Genomic DNA, 17,752 nt, shown 5'->3' on the forward strand with positions numbered 1-17,752 from the left:
AGCTCGATTGTATGACCCTTTTTTGGCCACAATTGTTTAACAAATCACTGGAGTTGTTCAGTGATCCTGGCTTCCCTAGTGATCCTAATGTCATGCCAGATGTCAAGCACCTGGATTTTGATCCCGTGACTGTGGAGATGCTGCAACAGTCACAAGTGCGAGAACTGGTCATAAGTCACTTTTCCCCAGTGCCATTGTAACTTTGAACTGTCACTAAATGGGTGATTGTTAAGTCAAGAACTACCTGTATATTTCTACTGAAGTATATAGCAAGATACTGTAGTAAGAGAGAGTTCAGCTTCTGGAGTTCTGGTATGCAGGTAGATCTTGACATATAGCCATTCATTTTGTGACTGTTTGAAGTTACGACGGCACTGAAAAACGTTAGGACCATTTTTCACCCTTACAACCACTGCAGCATCCCCATGGTCACGTGATCAAAATTCAGACCCTTGGCAACTGACTCATATTTATGACAGTTGTATTCTCCTGGGGTCAAGTGATCCCCTATTGCGACCTTCTGACAATGGGAAAAACCAGATTCACTTAACAACCGTGTTGCTAACTTAACAACTGCAAGGATTCACTTAACAACAGTGTCAAGAAAGGTAATAAAACAGAGCAAATCTCATTGATCAACTGTCTCACTTCCCAGAGGAAATTTTAAGCACAATTGTGGTTGTAAGTTGAGAACTACCTGCATATATTAGCCTTTAGAGGAGACCAGTATGTAGTGTCAACCAATAGAATGTATTTTATTTCCATTTATCCATGATTAAATGTATCTGTAATGATTCTGTGCTCCTTCGGATGCTGCCCAATGGTGGCCCAGAAATAAAATGAATAAATGGAGGTATGATAGGTGCATATTAAGAATGCAATGGAGATGGACTACATTAAGAGAAAATGTGTAGTTTTAACCCGAGAAAATAGCAGAACAATATGGGCAACAGATGTGCATGGACTCTGCAGTGACAACCCGTGGACCCAGCTCAAAAGACGACAAAAGCCATGGCAAATGGGATGTAGAGGAGAGCAGGAAGATGTTGGTGTGGCACGCACCTTCTGTATCATCGCGCAATTGCTCCACCAAATCTGTCAAATCCTCCCAAGAGTCTTTGCAAACAGCAAAAAAAAAAAGGGAAAAGAAAGGGAAAAAAAATGTCATGGAAGCCATGATACAAAGAAAAGATTGAGGGGTGGGTGGGGGGAAATAATCAAGGTAAGGAAACGAACAACAGAGAAGAGAGGCTGTTATACAAGGAAACACACTGGAATTATCTCAGGCTTAAAGTCTTTCAATGTATTTTTAATTACGATATCGCATAGTCACACAGAGCATTAAAAGCGACCCGGAAAGAATGAATTCTTTTTTTTAACCAAGTCAAAAAAAAAGAATATTAAGTGTATGAAGTTTTAAATTATTTTTTAAGAAGGCGGTGAATCTGTAACCTGCCTTTTTTTAACGAGATAGGGACTTTTCGAGATGTTTCTAATTTTTTTCAGACGATTTATTATTTCATTCTACGTAATTAGCGCATGTCAATTCAGGCAGGGGCGGGCTTCAAAAAATTTAGCAACGGGTTCTCTGCCCGGTTGCCGGATGGGCGTGGCCATGGTGGGGGGGAGGGGGCGTTTTCACCTTCCCCAGGCTCCGGAGGCTTTCCTCGAGCCTCTGGGAGCACAAAAATGGCCTCCCCTGGGCTCCGGAGGCTTTCTGGAAGCTGGAAACAGGCCCATTTCCGGCCTTCCCAAACAGGCCCGTTTTTCAGCCTCCCCGAGCGCCCTGCACTTACCTGCATCCAAAACAGGCCGCGTGGGGACTCCGGGGAGGGGGGAGGGGAGGGTGGGCGGGGCCACCAAGAGTGGGATTTGGGGGTTCTCCGAACTGCACAGAATCTTAGTGAGGGGCTCTCCCGAACCCCTGCAAATCCCCAGCAGCCCACCTCTGTGTATATATATACCAGTTTTTCTGAAACTATTTTTTAAAGAATTATTGGAGACCTCAATAGAAAAGGAAAATAATATTTTCTGGTATTTTGCACAATTATCTCCATGCTAAAACAAGCCATCTGTGCACCAATCAAGATATAGGCAGCCCCCTGTTCAGTACTGGTAGTCCTTCACGTACCACCACATTTGAGCTCAAAATTTCTGTAGCAAGGGGGGGAAAATTGGTTAAGTGAATTTTAGGACCTTTCTTGCCACCGTTGTTCAGTGAGTCACTGCAGTTCTTAAAAGTTAGCAACATGGTTGTTAAGTGAATCTGGCTTCCCTTTTGATTCTGCCTGTCAGAGGTTCACAGCTGGTGATCACATGACCCCGGGACACGTCAACCGTCATAAATATGAGGCAGTTGCCAAGTGGGCGAATATTGATCACGTGACCATGGAGATGCTGCAGTGGGTCGTAAGAGTGAAAAACGGTCACGAGTCACTTACATCAATGCTGTTGTGACTTTGAACAGTCACTGAATGAACTGTTGTAAGTTGAGGACAACCTGTACTGGTAGTTCTCAACTTATGACCATTCAGTTAGTGACCATTCAAAATTATGACAGCACTAAAAAAAAAATGTACAGGTAGTCCTTGACTTACGTCCACAATTGAGCCCCATACTTCTGTTGCTAAGCGTCACCTTTGTTAAAGTGAGTTTCCCTCCCGTTTTATAACCTTTCTTGGCATGTTAAGTAAATCACTGCAGTTGTTACGTTAGCGACACTGTTGTTGAATGAATCTGGCTTCCCCGCTGATTCCAATGGTCAGAATTTCACAAAAGGGGTATCATATGACCCCAGGACACTACAACCGTCATAAATATGAGTCGGCTGCCAAGTGTCTGAATTTTGATCATGAGGCCATGGGGAAGCGGCAATGGTTGTTAAGTGTGAGCCAATCTCATTGTACACATGTTGTAATCTGACAATAAAGGTAATAATAATAATAATGATGAAAAAGGTCATACATCACATTTTTTCACTGCCGTTGTAACTTCAAACGGTCACTAAATGAACTATTGCAAGTCAAGGACTACTTATAATTTTCTGGTCCCAACTGTTGTCGTAAGAGTGTCTGTATAACATCACAGAATGAATATGACCAGCAGTGAGATCCTACCTGTTCCACTACCGGCAGCTTTCCCCAGCACCAATCAGCCGAAAGGATAAAGAAGAGAAAAGCGCAGGGACACGTGGGAGGACAGATCCTGTGCTTTTCTGTTCCTTCTCCTCTCAGCAAGTCTTTTTTTCCTCCTCTCAGTTGATCGTTAAGGCTTTTTTTACTACCGGTTTGATCGAACCGCTCCAAACCGGTAGCATACCACTACTGAATACGACCCACTTAGGACTACCTTATAACTAGATTGGTTCCATCAAAATGAAAATGGCCAAAGAGAAAAGGAATATATAAATTACCCATAATTCACCACCTTGGGGAATAAGAACTATTTATACATTCAACTTACTGGGATAACACATTTTTTTTCCTCTCTGGGATCCTAATTCAAACTTAATTAAGTAGCCAAAACAACTTGTTGGGAAGAGTATCTTCCTTAGTATAGGTAGCCCTCGACTTACAACAGTTTGTTTAGTGACTGTTCAAAGTTACAAAGGCACTGAAAAAAGTGACTTTGACTGTTTTTCACTTACGACCTTTGTAACATCCCCAGCATCATATTAGCAAAATTCACGTGATCCCCTTTGGCGGCCTTCTGACAAGTCCATGGGAAAGCCGGATTCACTTAACAACCATGTGACTATCAACTGCAATGATTCGTTTAACAACTGCGGCAAGAAAGGTCGTACAATGGGGGAAATGTCTCATACTTAACAACATAAATTTGGGGCTCAGTTGTGATTGTTAGTCGAGGATTACCTGTAGAGGCAAAATGATTAAACACTTAAAGTCTTAAACGCACCCTAGCTTCCTCTCACAGAAAACATTTAATAATCTTATCTATACACACGCATGAACTTGCAATTATTTCAAAAACAGGCATATGTTCAATGCTGGGCCCAAATTCCTGTTTTCATTTTCCTCAGGAAGTGTCGTTTTGCCCTCTGACCATTTAAAAACATGACACAATCACTTTTTTCTGGCTTCTAAAAATTTAACCGTGTTGCCTGTACATTTTCAACTCTATTTCGTAGGCATCAAATGATTTTAATACAGAGTTTAGTCATCCGCTGATACATACAGGTAGTCCTTATGACCACGGGACCAGAATTCCTGGGACGAAGCAAGGCAGTTGTTAAGCAAGCCACACTCGATTTTATGACCTTTGAGGCATGGCTTTTAAGTGAGTCTGCTTGGATGAAACCAATTTTACGAGACTCACAGCCATTATTGATAAAAGTTTGAGATACTTGGTTGCTTCAAAAACTACTTAACCTTGTGGCAGCAAAACTACAACATGCATGTCAAAGATGACACACCAGGATGTTTTGGGTGACATGCCAGTATTCCCCAATATCTGGCAACAATTGTTCTCGAAAGCATGCTCTGTTCTCAAACGATTTTCAGAGGGCTATCCAAGAATGGGTGCTCTCATGTGGCCTCCAGACCCTTCAAAAGTTGCACGAGAGAGCCATGCTCTATGGTGGACAGCTTAACGGAGGTAGGAAGGGACCTTGTAGGTCATCAAGTCCAACCCCCTGCCCAAGCAGGAGACCCTACACCATTTCTGACAAATCGCAGTCCAGTCTCTTCTTGAAAGTCTCAAGTGATGAAGCTCCCACAACTTCCGAGGGCAACTTCTGTTCCATGGGTTGACTGTTCTCACTGTCAGAAAATTCTTCCTTATTTCCAGGTTGAATCTCTCCTTGTCCAGTTTCCATCCATTATTCCTTGTCTGGCCTTCAGGCGCTTTAGAAAATAGCTTGACCCCACATTCCTCTGTGGCAGCCTCTCAAATATTAGAACACTGCTATCATGTCTCCCTTGGTCCTTCTCTTCACTAGACTAGCCAGGCCCAGTTCCTGCAACTGTTCTTCATATGTTTTAGTCTCCAGTCCTCCGACCCTCCCAAAAAACCATGTGAGAACAAGGTGTTTCATGCCGTTTTCAGAAGAGAATTCTCCAAAGTTGCTTCAAGAATGAAGTCCTCACATGATCCGAAGCAGCCTCGGATAGATTGCAGGGGCCTGTCATCAGAAAAAGAAATGCCAACTGAAAGTACAGGTAGTCCTCAACTTACAACAGTTCACTTAATGACCGCTCGAACTTACGACGACACTGGAAAAAAGTGACTGATGGCCATTTTTCAGACTTATGACCAATGCAGTATCCCCATGGCCACATGATTTACATTCGGATGCTTGACAAAGCAACTCACATTTATGACAATTGCAATGTTGCCCTGGGTTCTGCGACCCCCTTCTGCGACCTTCTGAGAAGCAAAGTTCAATGGGGAAACCTGACTCACTTAACAACCAACTTATTAATTTAACAACTGCAGCAATGCACTTAACAAATGCGGCCAGAAAAGTCGCAAAAGGCGGCAAAATTCACTTAACAAATTTTTCACTTAGCAACATAAATTTGGGGCTCAGTTGTGGTTGTAAGTTGAGGACTACTTACAGTAGTGTGTGGCAGATCCTGGGAGCAATCAAGCCATTCCCCACGGCTTGGACTCCTTGGAGACCTGCAAGGGGTGGCCTTTTTGAGTGGTGTTTTCCAAATTTTTGATGCACCAAGCCCAAAATATTCAATATAGGCAGCTTGGCTACATATAATATAAAACAGAAATGATCATGTTGCTTCAAATTGGTAGAATTCAATATTGCAAAGCAGCTACATCTTGAGCAGAGGTGGCATTCAGCAGGTTCTGACCAGTTCTGGACAACCGGTAGCGGGAATTTTGAGTAGTTTGGAGAACCGGGAAATCCCACCTCTGACTGGCCCTGCCAATCCCATCTATTCTCTGCCTCCCGAGTCCCAGCTGATCGGCTGGGTCTTCTCTGGTTGCCTTCCACAGGAGAAGGGAGCTGGAAAGCAGGCTAGTGGGGTGGGGAGGGAAGGGGGATTTTGCAGTATCCTTCCCCCTGGAGTGGGGTGGGAATGGAGATTTTACAGTATCATTCCACTGCCACGCCCAACAAGCCACGCCACGCCCAACAAGCCACACCCACAGAACTGGTAGTAAACTTTTTTGAATCCCACCACTGATCTTGAGGCTCCCTTCACAATCTCCTAAAAAAGGTTTCTTAGAGGCAGCCAATCTTGTGCACAATCCTCATAGTAAAAAAAAGGCAAGATGTCAAATATTATTCAAGTACATTTACGGGTATATCAAATATGTTTTGCTTAAACAGGATTCATCAGTAAATCGTAGCTGCCAATTAGTGTACATTTGAAGTGACAATAAAGTTCTGTCTCTCTGTGAGATCATGCATTATGGTAAAAAAAAAAAACAATAGTCTGCAAACCTTCATAATAAATCCATGTACTGGTAATTTTTAAAAATGAAACCAAGTAAATGATACTGTGGCTTAGCTCAGTGTGTGAATCCAGTAAGTAACTGCACAAAAGTTGGAAGAATTATCTGCCAAAACAATATCATTTCAACTGCTGTGATAAACACTTCAACCAAGTGTTTGCTTAATGGCAAAGACTAATTAAATTTTAGCAGCTTCCAGACAATGCGAGAATGGAAATTTAGAATAAATATTGCTTAGTCCATATACCTTGCAAATAAAGATTAGCTATAAAGTTTTATACCTTGGCTACATTGTATGATATAAGTGCATGTTTTCCAAACTAGTCAAAATAATGGTCATTGATCCATAGCCACCCAAATGATTCCTGAAATTCTAATGAAATGGCAACTGATAAAGTCAGAATGAGGAATGAGAAGTATCAGAATGGATAGCTATAAAGCTGTGTTGACGAATCTATGCCATGCGTGCCGGATGTGGCACGCAGACCCATTTCCCCCAGAGAGAGGTCACCCGAAAGAGCCCCATTGCGCATGCTCGACAGCTATCTGGTGCGCATGTGCAGGGGGGGTGAAGGGGGGTACGCGGGAGACATGTATGCATGAGCAGGGATGTGCTGCGCACTAGGGAATCACACGTGCATGCGCAGATGCGGTGTGCGCAAAGGGGGAATCACGCACGCATGCGTAAAGACGTGCGGCGCCCAAGGGGTGGAATCTCACGCACATGTGCAGATGCACTGCGCACAAACGGGAATTGTGCACACATGCACAGGGGGCATCGCCTTCTGGGTGCTGGCATGTGCAATTATCGGCACAGGAGCTGAAAAAGGTTAGCCACCACTGCTATAGAGGAAGAGAAAGAAATTACACTTCACCGCTAGTCCTCAACTTACCAACATAACCGACCCCAAAATCTCCATTGCTAAGGAAGTCAGCTCTTAAGTGAGTTTTTGCCCCATTTTACGACCTTTCTTGCCACAGCTGTTAAGTGAATCATGGCAGCTGAAGTCACCACCAAGAGTCAAATCCAAACTTGCTGGGCATGTTTCTTATTCAGGTAGTCCTTGACTTACGACCAACTACAATTGTGCCCAACATTTCCGTTGTTAAGCGAGACATGTGTCCAGTGAGTTTTGCCCCCTTTTGCGGCTTTTCTTGCCACTCTTGCAGCCAATCCGTGCAGCTGATAAGTTAGCAACATGGTTGTTAAGCGAATCCGGCTTTTCCCCATGGATTCTGGTTGTCAGAAGGTCGCAAAAGGGGATCCCATGACCCCGGGACACAGCAACGGTCATAAACCAGGGTCAGTCGCCAAGCGTCTGAATTTGGATCACGTGACCCAGGGGACGTTGCAACGGTTGTAAGTGTGAAAAACGGTCACAAATTCACAATTATTCAGTGCCGTTTGAACGGTTACTAAGTGAACTGTTCTAAGTCGAGGACTACCTGTAATATTTCCTTAAGACTGAGCTCCACACAACAGGATTAGGGGGTCCGGGCTACCTGAGGAACTGTCTCATCCCAACGGTCACACTTATGTGGACCTCATTGGTAAAGGAAATTCTGCTGGCGGGGTCCAAGAGAACAGCCTTTTTGGCCATGGTTTGGAACTTCCTCCCCTCCCGCCCCTTACATGAGATCTGTAGCCCACTTTTGACCTTCCCAAGAGCCTGAAGAAGAGGCTCCATCAGTTGGCCACAGGCCCTAATGGAGATGCACCATTCTGGAGGTGGCTATTGGATTACAAAAAGTCCCCACCTCTCCCTTATACGGAACAGAACAGAACAGCATAGAATAGCACAGCATAGAATAGCATAACAGAGTTGGAAGGGACCTTGGAGGTCTTCTAGTCCAACCCCATGCTCAGCCAGGAAAACCTACACTACTTCAGACAAATGGTTATCCAATCTTTTCTTAAAAAGTTCCAGTGTTGGTGCATTCACAACCTCTGGAGGTTGTTCCCAGGGGTGGGATTCAATTTTTTTTAACAACCGGTTCTGTGGGCGTGGCTTAGTTGGTGGGCGTGGCTTGATGGTCATGTTATTGGCTGAGCGTGGCCAACTCAATATCACTCACATCGAGGCACACATCTCCTCGCCTGGCCTCTCATGACTGTGGGGATGTTGCAACAGTCATGTGTGAAAAATGGTAATAAGTCACTTTTTTCAGTGCCACTGTAACTTTGAATGGTCACTCCACACAAGCAAAGTACCAGCAAAGGAGGGGGAAAAAACTCCAGAGAAGTTCCTGAGACAGGAAGTCTAGTCCTGCCAAGAATGTAATAAGGGTTAATGGAGAGGCAGTTTCTGTAAGCAACACCAGAATGTTTCCTTCCTGCCTTCCTTACAGGATTAGACCAGTCATTTCTTCTAACAACCGGTTCTCCGAACTGCTTAGAATGTTAACAACCGGTTCTAGCGAATAGGTGCGAACTGGTAGAATCCAACCCCTGGTTGTTCCACTGATTAATTGTTTTCACTGTCAGTAAATTTTTCCTTAGTTCTAGGTTGCTTCTCTCCTTGATTAGTTTCCATCTGTTGCTTCTTGTCCTCCCTTCAGGTGCTTTGGAGAATAGCTTGACTCCCTCTTCTTTGGAGCAGCCCCTGGTTCAGAGATCTCTCTCACTGAAATCACTGAAAGGAGTGATTTTTTTCCCCACACTTACAACCGTTGGAGCATCCCCACAGTCACGTGATCAAAATTCAGAGATTCGGCAACTGACTCATACTTACGACGGTCACAGGGTCGCAGGATCAACTTCTGACAAGCAAAGTTAACGGGGAAGCCCGATTCCCTTAACAACTGTTGTTACTAACTTAACAACTGGAGAGATTCACTTAACAACAGTGGCAGGAAAGGCCATAAAATGAGGCAAAATCCACTTATTAACTGGGTTTCTTAGCAACGGAAATTTTCAGCTCAATTGTGGTTGCAAGCAGAGGACAACCTGTACTTTGTGCTCTTTTAACTGTACTTATTACCATTGTTATTTATTGTTTTATCCTTTTAATATCTACCAGTTTGTGGTTTGTAAGCTTCCCAGAGTTGCTTCTAGATGATAATCAAAATATATATATACATATAATATAATATACATATATATAATATACATAAATCAAATAAATAAATAAATAATATATATATATATATATATATATCTCAAGCAATTCAGAAAGCGAGGCAACGTCGTTTGCGATGATATTCCGAAATGCACAACGAGCAATAATATTTTGTTAAGGGTTAAAAAGTTGAAATCCTTTGGCCTAGGTAAACCCAAAGTACTTCTACAGTACGTTCTTTTTTTTTTTTTTTTTAAGGAATGGCCCCAAGGTTACAAGCTTGGCAGTCCATAAAAAGATTTTAAAAAATAAACTGTTTGGGTAGGAGGAAATAAATCCTGGAAATAGTGAATTGATATTAGATAAATTGTGCTGTTTAAAATAGCCTTTGATTTTCCATCTTGCAATGTTTTCCATAAGGGACCTTCCTATGCTGGCTGCATTAGAAATGCTGTGAACTTATTGTTACCTCTTAGTTGCCTTTACTGATAATCACACCGTGGTAAATAATTTAAAACTCAGAGGGGCATAGGGCTTTCTACCACCTAAATAATGAAGAGTGTGATTTTCTTGTGGAAGAAAATTGGAAAATAATACAGTGAGGGTCCTTCAATGTTTCATTGCTGAGCAAAGTCTACATAGGTAGTCCTTGTTTAATGACCAATCAGTCACTTAACAAACTGTTCAAACTTACAATGGACTTATGCTACACTTATTAGAAATTAAGGAATACCAGGTCCTATCTCGAAGAAATTTGTATAAACAAACCCTTTAAAAAAAGCATCCATGCTGGAGATCGGAGATGAACAGGAAGTGGCACCTTAAATAAAGGTAGTCCTTGATTTACAAGTTTGTTTAGGGTCCGTTCAAAGTTACAACGGAACTGAAAAGAGTAACTTATGACCATTTCTCACACTTATGACCTTGGAACACCTCCGTGGCCATATGATGAGAATTCAGTTGCTGGGAACTGAGTCATATTTATGATATGGGGTCTGTGTGTTCATCTTTTGTGACCTTCTGGCAAGCAAAGTCAATGGGGAAGCCAGATTCACTTAACAACTGTATTATTAATTTAACAACTTCAGCAATTCACTGAACAACTGTGGATATATGCATGGTTTATTTATTTATTCTGTTATATTATGTAGTGTATATTAGAGGTGGTGACCCTTTTTGAGAGCTGTATGCAACAAAATTTCACTTTAATGTATGCCAATTAGTGTACATTCAAAGTGACAAAAAAGTTTTTATTATTTTTACACACACACACACACACACACACACATATATATATAAATATAAATATAAATATAAATATAAATATAAATATATAAATATATATATTCTCATTCTCTCTCTCTGTCTATACACACACACACACACACACACACACACACACACACACACACACACTGTATTCTATTCTATTCCATTCCATTTATTCTATTCTCTCTTCTCCTCTCCTCTCCTCTCCTCTTCCATTCCAATCTTCTATTCTATTCTATTCTATTCTAAACTGTGGCAAGAAAAGTCGTAAAATGGGACAAAACTCACTTCACAAATATTTCACTTAGCAACAGAAATTTTAGGGCTGAATTGTGGTCATAAGTCAAGGACTACCTGTACATCCTTTTCAACGTCTGCAGGTAAAAATGGTTTAAAATTACAATGGGATGATAGAACAATGAAGAATGAAAAAGAAATCAAGCACAGGATAATCTCCTGCAAAATAAATCAATAGATTAAAACCATTTCCTCATTTTTATTCCGTTACCTTCCACTTCCTCTTATCTGCCTTCCAGGTTAAGAACTGAATAACCCTTTCCTGGGGTCTCAAATATAGGGAAGTGTCTGGGAATGCTATAAGGGCATAACAGGGAGGCCTTACGGTAAAATTAGATTTCCTATAGTGTGAAATTTCCCCAAGGAAAATAGGATGCTGCATTCTTATCAGGAACCTGTAATTTACGGCCACTATACGATGGATCAAAACCATCTAGAAATGTTCTCAGCTAGAAGCAGGGATGAGAAAAACAAAGTCATTTAAGTGTCTATGGAGATTCTCGGTTACGATTGTCCCAAAGGTGTTTTTTTCAGTTCAATTTAAATTCAGCGAATCTATCTGCATTTAGAAGACAAAGGCCACTCTTTTTGAAGATAGCAAAGTCCACATTTTGGACTGCTGGTTTGAAAGAGGGGTCAAAGAGGCCATCTGTGTCAAAATCGAACAGCCCACTCTCTCAACAGAAAGGGAGGGATACGACATTGTCCAATCCACAACAGAGTCCTTTCAGCAGCCCCAAGAAAGTTCCACACCTGTTCGCAGTACAGGTAATCCTTGACTTACAACGATTCATTTAGTGAGCATTCAAAATTACCACGGCACTGAAAAAAAAGTGACTTACAACTCTCTTTCACACTTACAACCGTTGCAACTTTCCCCATGACCATGTGATCAAAATTTGGACGCTTGGCAACTGATTCACACTTATGACTGTTGCAAGTGTCCCGGGGTCATGTGATTCCCCTTTTGCGACCTTCCGACAGATTCACTTAACAACGGTGTTACTAACTTAACTGGATTCCCTTAGCACCTGTGGCAAGACATAAAATGAGGCAAAATTCACTTAACGTATGTTTCCCTTAGCAACAGAAATGTTGAGCTCCATTGTGGTCATAAGTCAAGGACTACCTCTATTCAGGTGACCCTGAGATTACAGATAAAGCTCCAAGTGGCCTCGATGACTTTCAGAGAGAGGGCTAACGACCAGATGACCACAAGGAATATAAATCCTTCCATTCTCTGAAATTCAGTCAGAACTGAAGAAGCTTCTTGGATGAGAAGCAAAACATCTTCAAGGAAAAACAAAGAAAGTCCAGTTGCCTCTTGAAAAAGCACCATTGGGAAAGCCACATCAGATGGCAACTGAGCAGAGAACCTGTGCTTCATATGTCTGGGTCAGGGATGCAAATCAATAAAGAAAATGAACTGGCTACTCTCTGTGAAAGTAAGGAATGAGAAACAGCCTGAGGTAACTTTGGATTTTATACAGGAGATCATCCTCGCCTTGAAATGGGCTCAGGTATCAAACACAAGGTTGCCCATTGTGATAACTGTCAAACAGCAGATGGCTTCCACACCTGTGACCATTACACTGGGGCATGATATTGCAAAAAAAAAAACAACAACCCTAGAAGCTTTCACTTTGCTTCAAGGAAAATGTTCAGATAAAAAGCAGTCACGAGAGATTTAAAGAGGGAACTAAATTCAAATCACCTTCACCGGCTGCTTCCTGCTTTTAAAATGAAACCTTGAAACTAGAGATTAAATAATACCCTTTACTGTTTACAATTCTATTTCCTGCATCTCCTTGCCAAACGATAAATAATCCTATAACCCCATATAATTTCCTACTTATCTCCTCTCCCGTCAAAATAGACCACCATGAAGTATCTCTAAAAAGTCCCAAATGACACATTATCTATTTACGACATCTAAACTTTAAAACCATATCATTCCTTTCATAACCCATAAGTGGCATTGGTTTTTTTAGATCAACTGCTACAGCACAATAAAGGAATTGGAAGGGACCTTGGAGGTCTTCTAGTCCAACCCTCTGCCTAGGCAGGAAACCCTACACCATTTCAGACAAAAGGTTGTCCAATCTCTCCTTAAAAACGTCCACTGATGGAGCACCCACAACTTCTGAAGGCAAGCTGTTCCACTGATGAATTGTTCTGTCAGGAAATTCCTCCTTAGTTCTAGGTTGCTTCTCTCCTTGATTAGTTTCCATCCATTGTTTCTTGTCCTGCCTTTAGGTTTTTGGGAGAATAGCTTGACTCCCTCTTCTTTGTGGCAACCCCTTAGATATTGGAACACTGCTATCATGTCACCCCTAGTCCTTCTTTTCATCAAACTAGACATACCCAATTCCTGCAACCATTCTTTTGTTTTAGCCTCCAATTCCCTAACCTCATTATTACAGCTAACCCCATTACATCACATTAATTAATAATGTTGCACCTAACCCCATTATTTTTGGGCACTGTTCTCTACAAAAAAAATGAACCCCTTTTTCTAAAAATAATAATAGTGGCAGTTTAGACGGCTGAGATTTAGATATCAAGATGAATTTTCCTTCCAGCGCAGAAGAGAAGGCACAGCTTCAGGTTATTCTGCTAGATCTTGCTGCAAAGAGCGCAGGTGCCTAGAAAAACAGAATAATCCAACCATTTTTCCCGGCTGTTGACCTTCACTTTTAACCACCCCTTCTGTTTTCCACAAAGGGGCTGTTGTTGTTGTTTTTAAATCAGAGTCCACATAATGGACCACATTTAAATGAAATAAGTCATTCCACGTACAGTAAAACGGCTTTGTTTGGCGGTGGGAATGCACACATCACAAACCCTAATACCGCTTTGTACCGCAACAACCTAGGGTTGCCTGTCAGCTCGGGCAAACCGTACCTTCTTGGCTCGGTTCGGGGTCAGGCGTAAGAGAGATGTCATCCAGTTCTCTCAAACAGAGCCATTCTCCATCCATCGACACCCGGAATTTGCACAAATAGATGGTTTCCATGGCAGCTTGGGTGATCTTGTCTGTGGTGGGAGTCGGCGTATCGCTTTGAGGCGTCAGAGCGGACATGATGACTCAGCTGATACAACAATAAAGCCGATGTGGGGAAAATAAAAATAAAACCAAGCGAAAATTTAAAAAAAAATAACCATAAAAAGGAGAAGGGGGAGGAAAGAAAACAAAAAGCCTTCCCCTCGAAGAGAAAAAAAAAAAAAATTCTATCGCTGGTGGCCGGCCCGGGAAAGATTTGCTGGAGATCAGACAATGCACTACTTTGAGGAAAGCAAAGCAGAGGGGAAGGGGGAAAAAAGAGGGCCCTTTCTCGTCTGTTTTCCTTCCTCTGGTTTTCTTCTGCAAAGCTGCACAGCCCTGCACGCGCGCTCGATGTGACTAGGAGCTATTATTCCTGAATAACCCCTTCGCGCACGGCCTCTGCATCAGGAGAGCAGGGGGGTGGAGGAAAAAAAATATATATCAGCCCTCTTGGCTATCTCAGAAAAAGCCTTGTCTTTAAAAAAAAAAAAAAAAAAGGCAAAACAAAGAACAATAACCACAAAGAGAAGAAAAGATACCCTGGATCCACTGAGATCTACAGCTGCTCTCTCTCTCTCTCTCTCTCTTTCTCTCTCTCTTGCCCCCTTCCGATCAACCCAGATTCAGAAAGATAATAGGATTGGATTGTGCGCAGTTAAAGAGGGTGTTGACCAAAATGGCTGACTAATGAACTAAAATGAAAATTCAGACTCATGTGACCAGCTTGCTCTCGCTGTACGGCAAGCAATTCCCGAGATGCTTCATAGATGCTGGAGAAAAAAACTCAGCCGATTGCGTCCTCAGCATCTCTACTTAAGCCGAGCTGGTCTAACCCTCCTCCAGGCACAAAGAGATATAAACATGCTTTAGATCAACCTTTTAGCCTTACAATTTGGGATGAGTACCCTTTGAATGATGTGGGAGTAGGAAGGGATTTCCAGAGGGAAAAAAAATTGCAGACTACAAGAACCATTTGCACTACTCAGGTGACCCTGAGGACACAGACTTTAAACCTCCAGGTGCTTCAACGACCCTCAAAAAAGGATGCAAATGACCAGCTGTCTGCAAGGAATATAAATCCTTCCATTTCCCACTGTCTTGTCAGAGCTGAAGAAGCTTCTTGGATGAGCAGGGAAACATCTTCAAAAGGAAAAAACCAGAAAGTCCAATTGCCTCCTGAAAAAAAACACCTTTGGGATCAACCTCAGATGTTTACCATTTTCAAAACATCTTTAGCACACGTGTTTATTCTTTTGCAGAGGCCCGTTTTCTGAATGGGGAGACTGTGTCCACTAAATGTATCCGTTTCATACGTATTTAGCATCCATGTCAGGGGGAAAAATATTGAGAAGGGATTCTGCTAAATACCCAGTGTTGGCATGCACATATTATTTGCAAGTTGAGCAATGGATCAACCACAGCATGTTTGCAAAGAGGGTGACGGCATATTTTTATAGCCAACGCCGATTAGTCTCAAAAAGATCACCGGTGCATCAGAACAGATCAGTCTGTAATAAAATTTTACCTCAGTCTGTAGTAAAATTTTAACCTCAGTTTGCAGCTACTGTAAACAGATTTATTTACCTCCCAAGAGAATAATACGGAAAAAGAGACTTCAATTTCCAGTTCCTGGAGACACTCGTTATTGCTTATTATGTTTAATCTGGAATTATTTTCATAAAAACTGAGTGAGATATGACCCAAAAGAAATTGTCCGTCGATTGATATGTGATCCATCCATTGATTTTGATTAAATGATCAAAAGACGCTTCATACAGAGAATAAATGACTAACCTGAATAACAAAACAGCTGTTCCAAAGTCATCTTAGATCTTGCTTGAACCTGCCATTAAGAACATGTTTGAAGTAAATATACAGCTATTTCTCAACTTACAACAGTTCATTCAGTGACCATTCAAAGCTACAACGGCACTGAAAAAAGCAACTTACGATTTTTCTCACTTGCGACCATTGAAGCATCTCCATGGTCATGTGATCAAAAATGAGCCGCTTGACAACGGAGTCATATTTACGATGGTCGCTGTGTGCTGGGGTCATGTGATTCTCCCTTTTGAGACCTTCTGACAAGTAAAGTCAATGGGGAAGCCAGGTTCATTTTGCTAAATTAACAACTGCAGTGATTCACTTAACAACTGTGTCAAGAAAGGTCATAAAATGGAGCAAAATTCACTTAGCAACTGTCTCAGTTAGCAACAGAAATTAGGACTACCTGTAATCTTTCATAAGTCCAATATTGACTGTTTCCTAGTATGATTTGATTGCTTATTATACCCTATTATTATCATTGTTGTACCTTATGATTCTTGACTTTTGACGAATGTATCTTGACGAATGTATACAGAGAGCATTTGCACCAAGACAAATTCCTTGTGTGTCTATTCTATTCTATTCTATTCTATTCTATTCTATTCTATTCTATTCTATCCTATTCTAATTCCATTCCATTCCATTCCATTCCACTCCACTCCACTCTATATTCTATTCTATTCTGTCCTGTCCTGTCCTGTCCTGTCCTGTCCTATCCTATCCTACTCTACTCTATATTCTATTCTGTTCTGTTCTATTCTATTCTATTCTATTCTATTCTATTCTATTCTATTCTATTCTATTCTATTCTATTCTATTCTATTCTATTCTATTCTATTCTATTCTATTCTATTCTATTCTACTATTCTATTCTATTCTATTCTATTCTATTCTATTCTATTCTATTACACACACACCTTCTATAAAGTAAGAGACAATTTCCAGGCCTTTAAGGCCCTGCAAATCAAAATTATGCTAAGGTTCCAGCTTTATTTTGTAGCAAGTTCAATTGCCAGAGTTTACAATTAAAGGACTCTTTAACACAAAAATTATAACCAAGTCATTCAGTGAGAGAATAGTGAATATCAGATTTCTGCCAACACATGAGAGCCTATGAATATAATTTCCTTATTAGTTTTAGTTTAGTTTAGTTTATTGTCATTGCGCTTCCTACGATATAAAACGTTTCCTAGGAATTACATTCACAGAAATTGTGTAACCAGAAGCATACATTAAAATCATTATATATCAGAAAAACCTTTATTCAGTAATATAGGTGGGAAAATACATCAGTGCATTCTTTGCGCAAGGGTATTAAGGATTAGAATTCAGAAACAGGTGTTACAAACTGCTTATTATCTAATTAAGGAAACTGCTTGTTATTTCATAACATTATTACTTCATCTGGCTTCAGTTTGGTTTCTTCAGTGCTATCTCGGATCTTTGCTATCTCACCTGTTATTTTACTCTTACTAGTACTGGTGTACAAAACAGTTTGCATTCAAAACACCTCCACTTCAAAGCAACGATTCCGACCTTGTCAGAACAAGTTCTTTCGACCCATTTCCGATCTTGCTGGAAGTAGAGTCACTCCCGTTTAATGAGTGGCTTAAATTTGCTTTTTATTTATTTATTATCCCGCCTTTATTACAGGTAGAGAACATATATAGTACTCCTTCATCCTCCTGTGTTCCCCACAACAGCAACTCTGTGAAGTGGGTTGGGCTGAGAGACAGTGACAGGCCCAAAATCACCCACCTGGCTTTCATGCCTAAGGCAAGACTAGAACTCCCAGACTCCTGGGGATTGGCCCAAAGTC

The 17,752-nt window shown here is 41.3% G+C and overlaps 1 protein-coding gene across 5 annotated transcripts in view; it reads right to left on the bottom strand.

The window, feature by feature from the left end:
* The window catches only part of RUFY3 (RUN and FYVE domain containing 3), a 62,615-nt gene extending 47,876 nt beyond the window's left edge, over positions 1 to 14,739 (bottom strand). The window contains exons 1-2 of one of the 5 annotated variants that reach the window (XM_087962720.1): positions 13,965 to 14,276; positions 1,063 to 1,116 (exon numbers count right to left, since the gene is read on the bottom strand). In XM_087962720.1, the coding sequence (XP_087818846.1) occupies positions 1,063 to 1,116; positions 13,965 to 14,142 (232 nt within the window). In that variant the 5' untranslated portion in view covers positions 14,143 to 14,276. Of the gene's footprint in view, positions 1 to 1,062; positions 1,117 to 13,964 lie in introns of all 5 variants that reach the window. The other 4 variants (XM_026676482.2, XM_026676484.2, XM_026676483.2 and 1 more) reach the window with 4 other exon arrangements.
* Positions 14,740 to 17,752: the final 3,013 nt, after the last annotated feature.

This window comes from Notechis scutatus, chromosome 4, assembly GCF_049901735.1.
Source record: "Notechis scutatus isolate UNSWTSFEM ecotype Mainland chromosome 4, rNotScu1.2, whole genome shotgun sequence".
In the NCBI taxonomy this organism is placed as follows: domain Eukaryota; kingdom Metazoa; phylum Chordata; class Lepidosauria; order Squamata; family Elapidae; genus Notechis; species Notechis scutatus.